The sequence below is a fragment of the Silene latifolia genome, chromosome 6 (assembly GCF_048544455.1).
Source record: "Silene latifolia isolate original U9 population chromosome 6, ASM4854445v1, whole genome shotgun sequence".
NCBI lineage: Eukaryota > Viridiplantae > Streptophyta > Magnoliopsida > Caryophyllales > Caryophyllaceae > Silene > Silene latifolia.
In genome coordinates this window covers 113,812,151-113,820,394 of record NC_133531.1, presented here as the reverse complement: position 1 = coordinate 113,820,394, position 8,244 = coordinate 113,812,151, and the positions used below count along the sequence as shown (strand labels likewise).

The following is an 8,244-nucleotide window of genomic DNA, read 5'->3' as shown; positions in this document are numbered from 1 at the left end:
TGTACAAGTTAATTACCCTAACCATCTTAGGACTCAAAAATTAGTCTCCACTAATATTTTGACAATAATTAAACTTGATTTCTTAATATTGTTCATAAATGGACCTAAAAATACAAAATTATGTCATAAACTTCAAATTAAATTATAAAAATTTCAAATAATTTCAAAATTTGAAATTTAAACTCATGAACATTCTGGAAAAATTCCATGACATTCATAATGTTCAAAACTTAGGTTAAAAAATTCGAAAAATTATCGAGAAAAACAATGTTGCGGTTTATCGGTTTTAACAATTATGACCATAAAAATATCAGAAAAATTATTTTCATCAACTTTTCACTTTTAGATCTGAACTATATTATAAAATGCAACATGTGATATTTTTCCTTAGTCATGAAGTATGTTTTAGCATTTTTACTAATTATAGTCACTATTTATGTGATGTTTCATCGAAAATTCATAAATCATGCATAAAGACTTCATTATAGCCAAATATTTTACACACATCTTGTAAAATTTCATGTGACAACATACTAAATTTCCATGACCAGATTCGAAATATAACTCATATTAACCTATTTACCCATTTAAATACGATTTTAACTTGAAAAATCCATATTTCGAGCAAAACAACTCATTTTAACATGAAAATTTACAAGCCATCAGTAGATAATATATGTGAAAACATATCCAAAAACCACTGAAACATTGGAAGTTTAGCTAATTTTCGTCCAAAAATAACATTTTTATTATAAAAATCACATTTTAATGCCAATATTATATAAAATGAACAATAAAATCCATAAATAATCCAAAATGTCCTAAAAATCACTTAGGACCAGAAAATTTTAACATGAAAAATTATTTCATGATTTATCTTCATAAATCCTAAATAACAAGTTTTATATGTTAATTAAATTAACTCGGAAAAACTAACCCGATCTTGCATGCAACAACCATAATGCTCTGATACCACTTGTTATAAATCATATTTTGAATATCACATATTTTAGTTTAAAGTTTTAGTCATAAAAACTTAAGGATCTTATGCATGCAAGACATATAAATAAGTGTAAAAGAAAATCGGTTCCTTACATGTAAATATTTCGGATATTTTGGGCACAAGTGAAGTCTCCTACCTCACTTGTTCTTGAGCTTTCCATATGTTAGGATGATCCTTCAAAGACCTCAAGTATAGAAGCCACTCCTCTTGATTGCACTCAAGATTATCCTTATCCCCACTAAATAATATTAGCTAGATATTAGTTTAGTAGTTTACCTTAAAATTGATTACTAATACTCATATATTACATTAATAATATTAGTAATGTGATTGAACAATTTGGATCATCATTTCTCAAGTTTTTAAGAAAGATGGAAGAGAAAAGAGGAAAGATGCATAAGTAAATGATGCATGTGAATGAATAATCATAAGAGAATAAAATTCTCTAAAGATTGATGGAGGGTGGACGGTTGGAGTAGTCCAATATAGGGCCTCTTACTTTCTTCTTTTTGTCTTCACAAGAAATAGATGTGTAAGATGTGTAAGAGTAGGTGTAAAACTAGTTGTAGGTAGGCATCATTATGTCATTTTATCAAATAAAATAAAACAACCATAACCCACTAAAACACCCTCCATTTTCGGTCCATATACATAAAATGGACTACCATTTTATTTTGTCAATTTGTCATTTGTCACACAATATGTCACATGTAGTATGATACATGTTATTAATTAATTTAATGCATATTGATCACATAAATATCATTTCATGAATTAATTAAATTACATACAACAATTTGACTAGTGATACTTGATCACATAAATAAAATAGGTCATATAATTATAATTCACAACATCTTGTAATTATAATTAACCATTCATTCTTATCTCTATTGTTTCTCAAACAATAAACAATTTTAGTAACAAAACATTTTATTACTAAAATAAATCTTATATAATCCCATTACAATAAGATAATTATTCTCTCTCACAAATTGAATTGTTCAATTTTAAGGAATTGATTAACTTGTATCGTCATACAATTAATCAACTTTACAGATTAGGGCATCATCCTTTAGGTGTGACCTTAAGGGATCAACTGACCACCACCGTCCCACGACAGTAACGTCAAACTCTAACAAGCCAATCGTCATCGATTAAAGTTGATCAGTTGACTATATAATGAATCATCCCTTACGTATTCTTAAAAATGAGATTTAAACATGTGATCATCATGATCGACAATTGTGATCGCATTATTGTCGGGGACACTCCAACAAGAGAGAGAGAGAGAGAGAGAGAGAGAGAGAGAGAGAGAGAGAGAGAGAGAGAGAGAGAGAGAGAGAGAGAGAGAGAGAGAGAGATTAGGGTTAGAAAGATAAGGGAACCGTCGAAAAAAATGAAATAAGGTTTATGCTCTCGTTTTATAGTAACACGCTAACAAACGCAATATTCGGTCGAGTATCTTCATACTCGGCCGAGTAAGCCATACTCGGTCGATTGTTACCAATACTCGGCCGACTAACCCTTAATAGGTCGAGTAAACAGATACGTAGGTCTCCTATCCTCTCTCATACCCATTGTTACGGGTCTCCTTTGGTCAAAAAGTCGGCCAATAGGTCCTTAAACAGGGCGGGTTATACTGTCAATTGCCCTACTCGGTCGAGTGAACAGATCCACACGGACGAGTAAGTGACACTCGGTCGAGGGAAGCTAGTACTAGGTTGAGTGTCGCCTGGGCAAAGTGTCAATGGCTCGTAAACGGCCTTCAAATGTACCTATCTTTCACATAAAAGCAATTAAGTCTCAGTGGTGCTATCACACCATTATAATACCAATAGTAAATGAGTTTTTGGTCTTATGACCAAGATTACTCTTACACCCCCATTTATCCAAGAGCCTTAACTAGGCATTCTCATATAAAAGAAGTCGTTACCATCTCGGATTGCCCGAGGTAGTGAATAACAAAGTAAAACAAACCACGGTACTTTAAATAAATAATGCTTAATGGTCTCATTACAATATGCAAACCAAAATACTTAAAAGGAATAATGAAATACATACAATACTCACAGCGGAAATAAAAATAGTGAAACATCTAATAAACAATCTAAGTGATCCAGACTCCTATGAGGTCTGTCTTTATTCATCTCACATCTCAAGCTCCCAGCCAGCTATCATTTAGTACATGTCAGTCAATCTGTTTCCCAATAATTGGTTCATCACAGGTGTTTAACAAATACATTATCAACCAAACGGCTGAGTAGGAATATCTAATAACAAGAATAGCACACAAGGATTATACAAACAAGAGATGCAACTGCATACAAACCCGTTCACATCTCTGAAACACCCAATCACAACTCCGAAACACCGAAATATAACTCCGAGACACCGAAATATAACTCCGAAACACCCAAATATAACTCCGAAACACCCAAATATATCCCGCCAATCCCTGGACCATGTCTTCATACATTAACAATATAAATATATGCAACATGGATTATTTAACCAACGGATTAACAATAGCAATACTCATTAATAATCATCCAACAATTAATATCCAATTCCGAATAACATCCATATATTAATTAACACAAGAATTGCATTTAAGTTGGGTAGATAACCTACCTCAGCAGCTATAATCGAATAACGCAGCCCAAAAAATAATAATCAGAAATACTCCACTTCAAATCCGTCACCTAATACAATATTATAATTTAATTACTAATTATTCGATTCATTTAAATAATTAAACTAATTATAAATCCAAATTCTTTAACTATATTTTTCGTTAATTTATTAATTATACAATCCCGTCTTAAAACCAAAATCCATCAACCCATTAAAATTGATCTCAAACCCGTCAACACAAACCCACAACAAACACCATATGCCCCTTTCACATTTCAAACAACCCGACACCACCTTTAAAGACCCGTGCCTCACCGTGGCCAACCACCCTCGACTACGGTGAGTCCAGCCAAAACCCCAGGTACAGGTCGAGTCCAACCACCGCCACAAACACCCATGCCCTAGAATCTAAATGTATGGACATATCCAGCAATGCCCCCACAACCAACGTGTAAAAATCTCCACAACACCACCAATACCGTGACCCAGACCTCTACTGGCCACCACCATTGCCTCCCTTGGCTCACGGTGGTTCCAGTAGTGGCGCCCAACCACCCTTGACGTAACCACAGCAGCAACAGTCACCGTCTTAAGACGGTTCCACCCAAAACATCACAAAACCCCTATTTTTGCAAATTCGGGCCACCACACCCACCAAGACTCGGCCTTTGACCTACCAACCACCACCACCACCAGAGGCGACTCCAGCACCCACAACCAACCAATCCCAACCCAGGTAGCAACGGTCACGTTAAAGGGTTCAATTAACCGATTTAATTGCATGATTCCCTCTATAGACACCCACGAAAAAACGCCCAAACAACCACCCAAGTCAGACTTCGACGGTCAAGGAAAGTCAGGCGAGAAAGGTGGTGGTTCTAGGAGAAGCTATGGTCAAAGTCACGACCACACCGACGGTCATACGGTGGTCTACGGTGGTGATGTACACGGTTAAAACAAAAAGAATTTTTAATTGAATTAGTTTGTGAGACGATTTACCTTTTATCGATTTTGCGATCTTAATCTCCTTCCATTGTCTCGAGCTCTCTTATTCTCTCTTTATGTAATTTATTTTCAGATTTATTATTGTGTATGTTAGGGTAAGGTCCCCTCTATTCTATTTATAATAGGTAGAAAGGCAATTAGGAAATTCCACTACAATTATAATTATTTCCATATACAATAATTACTTAAAATCCCAACTACCTACACGGCTATACACGACTATTACTAAAATCCCGACTCAACCAATATTTATTATTTATTCTATTATTCCTTCTTATGTTTATTATAAATTATAAATTATAAACATCGTAATTAATTCATTAAAAGTCGTTTTAAATGTCACTAAAATACGGGGTATTACAGTTTTCCCCCCTTAAATATAACTTTGTCCCGAAGTTCACTCAAAGTACTCAATAACAGCCAAAAGAAATCAAACCTCAACATATTATTAACTGTTAAAACACCTTCTAATTATTAAACTTATCGTAAGGAATGCAATAAAATACGAGGTATCACATCATATCTTTCTAAAAAAGAGGTTACGTCCCCGTAACTAACTAAATTAAATAAAAAGATTAGGGTACTTGTCCCTCATAGCAGCTTCAGCTTCCCACGTAGCTTCTTCTACATTATAATTAGTCCACAAAACCTTCATTAAAGTTGTCTCTCCATTCTGAGTCTTTCTCACCTTCATGTCCAATATCTCCTTAGGTATCTCAACATAGGACACATCTTCTCATCTATCTCCACATGCTCAGGCTCTAAAACATGAGTAGGATCACACATACTTCCTCAGTTGCGAAACATGAAATACATTATGAACACTGTCTAAAGCTGGAGGTAGTGCTAATCGATAAGCTACCTCCGCAACTCTGCCTAAGATCTTATAAGGTCTAATAAACTTCTGACTCAGCTTACCTCTTTTTCCAAATCTCATCATACCCTTCACAGGATATACTTTGAGTAGCAATTTGTCTTCTAGCTAGAACTCTATCTCACTTCTCTTCAAATCTGCACAACTCTTCTATCTATCCTGTACAGCTCTCATTGTCTGTCTAATAACCTGTACTTGTTCCACCATCTCATGAATCATTTCAGGTCCCAACACTACTGCATCTGCTCTGTCGTCCCAACAAACTGGACTCCTGTACTTCCTCCCATACAATGTCTCAAACGGTGTCATGCCAATGATAGCATGATAGCTATTATTATATGAAAACTCAATCAAATCCAATCTCTTCTCCCATGATCCACCAAACTGTATCACACAAGCTCTCAACATATCCTAAAGTGTCTGAATAGTCCTCTCAGTCTGACCATTCATAGCTGGATAAAATGTTGTACTCATCTTCAACTGAATCCCCATCAAAGACTGCAACTCCTGCCAGAACTTAGATATAATCCTTGAATCACGATCAGAAACAATATCTTTAGGTACACCATGAAGCTTCACCACATACTTGATATAAGCCTTAGCCAACTCCGCCTAACTCCACATATCTTTCATTAGAATAAAGTGTGATGACTTAGTTAATCTATCCACAATCACCCATATCATATTATTCCATTTCTCAGTCCTTGGCAAGCTAACAATAAAATCCATGGAAATGCTCTCCCACTTCCATTCTGGCACATCTAAAGATTGAAATTTACCTTGCGGTCTCTTGTGCTCTCCCTTCACCCTTTGACACACTAAGCATATTGCAACAAACTCAGCTACCTCCTTCTTCATCTTTGGCCACCAAAAAGTCTTCTTCAAATCTTTATACAATTTGTCTCCTCTGGAATGAGTAGAATAAGATGTAGAATGAGCTTCGGTAAGGATCTTTCTTTTCAATTCATCATTATCAGGTACACACTATCTTCCATCAAATCTAAAACTGTCATCAGAGTGAATCTCGAACATGGAAACTATCCCAGACTCCACAGTGCTGTCCACGACCACGCGCCACTTCGAAATTCTAGGGTCGTCTTTCCACTTCTCCCTGATCTCATCATATAATTCAGGCTCTATGGTCAAATCCCTAACTGAATCACCCTTTCGAATCATACAAATTCCCATTTTCTTCACCACTTCATGCAATTTCACCCTTGACTTAGCAGTTTATAAAGCACGGAAAGACTTCCTAGTTAGTGCATCTGCCACTACATTTGCCTTCCCTTAAGGATATACTAACTTCATGTCGTAATCTTCAATTAGCTCAATCCATCTTCTCTGTCTCATATTCAACTCCTTCTGGGTATAAATATACTTCAAGCTCTTGTGATCGGAAAATACCTTGAAAGTAGCTCGATAAAGATAATGGCGCCACAATTTTAGTGCAAAAAACACGGCTCCCAGCTCTAGATCGTGAGTAGGATAATTCTTCTCATAAGGCTTCAACTGTTTTGAGGCATAAGCAATTGTCTTCCCATTCTACATCCGTTCATACCCTAAACCATTCTTCGAGGTATCTGTGTATACTTCAAAATTCTCACTCCCTTCAGGCAAGGTAAGAATAGGAGCTCTAGTCAGGCGCTCCTTCAAGGTTATGAATGCCTTCTCACAAATCTCATCCCACTTGAATCTATTTTCCTTTCTCATCAAAGTAGTCAAAGACTTGGCTATCTTTGAGAAGTCTTTTATAAACCTCATATAATAGCCAGCCAATCCCAGAAAGCTTCTAATATCACCCACATTCTTTGGTCTCTCCCATTTGGACACAGCTTCAATTTTGGTTGGATCTACCGACACTCCATCTTTTGACACAACATGACCCAAAAACATCACCTTCTCCAACAAGAACTCACATTTACTCAACTTGGCATAAAGATTATTCTCTCTCATGGTCTGCAACATAATACTCAAATGCTTCTCATATTCCTCCCTGTCCTTAGAATACACTAGGATATCATCGATAAAGACAAATACGAACTGATCCAAATAGGGACAAAACACACGGTTCATAAAGTTCAAAAGACTGCCGGTGCATTAGTTAACCCAAATGGCATCACAACGAATTCATAGTGTCCGTACCTAGTCCTAACTGCAGTCTTAGGAATATCTCGTTCTTAATTCTCAATTAATGGTATCCCGACCTCAAATCAATCTTAGAAAAGATCCCAGCCCTAGTAAACTGGTCGAACAAGTCATCAATTCGAGGTAAAGGGTACCGATTCTTAATGGTCACATTATTCAGCTCCATGTAATCAATACACAGCCGCATACTCCCATTCTTCTTCTTGATAAAAAACCACAGGTGCTCCCCAAGGTGACACATTTGGCCCACATAGCCCTTATCTAATAGTTCCTCCAGCTGCTTCTTAAATTCCTCCAATTCTTTAGGTCCCATCCGGTAAGGTGCTTTAAAAATTGCTCCCGTCCCAAGTTTTAATTCAATTCCAAAATCTATATCTCTCTTAGGTGGTAACCCACAAACTCATCCTGAAAGTTCTTCACCACTTCGATATCACATGCCTTCGGTGCCTCCACCCGCAGCTCTCTCACATGACACAAAATTAATTATCCTCCCTTCCTCAAACAAGACTTTAAGGTAGTTGTAGAAATAAGTTTTACTTTAGGCTTGACAACAAATCCCCTATAAGACACCCTTACTCCC

The 8,244-nt window shown here is 36.2% G+C and overlaps 2 protein-coding genes and 1 long non-coding RNA gene across 3 annotated transcripts; all 3 read right to left on the bottom strand.

Moving 5' to 3' along the window:
- Positions 1 to 2,973: 2,973 nt before the first annotated feature.
- Positions 2,974 to 4,724, bottom strand: LOC141658914 (uncharacterized). The gene is made up of 2 exons (XR_012549520.1): positions 4,640 to 4,724; positions 2,974 to 3,203 (listed from the first exon to the last, which is right to left on the bottom strand). It is a non-coding gene; the product is annotated as an uncharacterized LOC141658914 (long non-coding RNA).
- A 483-nt stretch (positions 4,725 to 5,207) lies between these two features.
- Positions 5,208 to 6,707, bottom strand: LOC141588509 (uncharacterized). The gene is made up of 6 exons (XM_074409949.1): positions 6,550 to 6,707; positions 6,299 to 6,426; positions 5,963 to 6,026; positions 5,709 to 5,847; positions 5,460 to 5,588; positions 5,208 to 5,333 (listed from the first exon to the last, which is right to left on the bottom strand). Exons 1-6 carry the CDS (start codon positions 6,705 to 6,707, stop codon positions 5,208 to 5,210), a joined length of 744 nt encoding a protein of 247 aa, XP_074266050.1.
- A 354-nt stretch (positions 6,708 to 7,061) lies between these two features.
- On the bottom strand, positions 7,062 to 7,977 carry LOC141588508 (putative mitochondrial protein AtMg00860). The gene is made up of 2 exons (XM_074409948.1): positions 7,799 to 7,977; positions 7,062 to 7,512 (listed from the first exon to the last, which is right to left on the bottom strand). The coding sequence occupies exons 1-2, from the start codon at positions 7,975 to 7,977 to the stop codon at positions 7,062 to 7,064; spliced, it is 630 nt and encodes a 209-aa protein (XP_074266049.1).
- Positions 7,978 to 8,244: the final 267 nt, after the last annotated feature.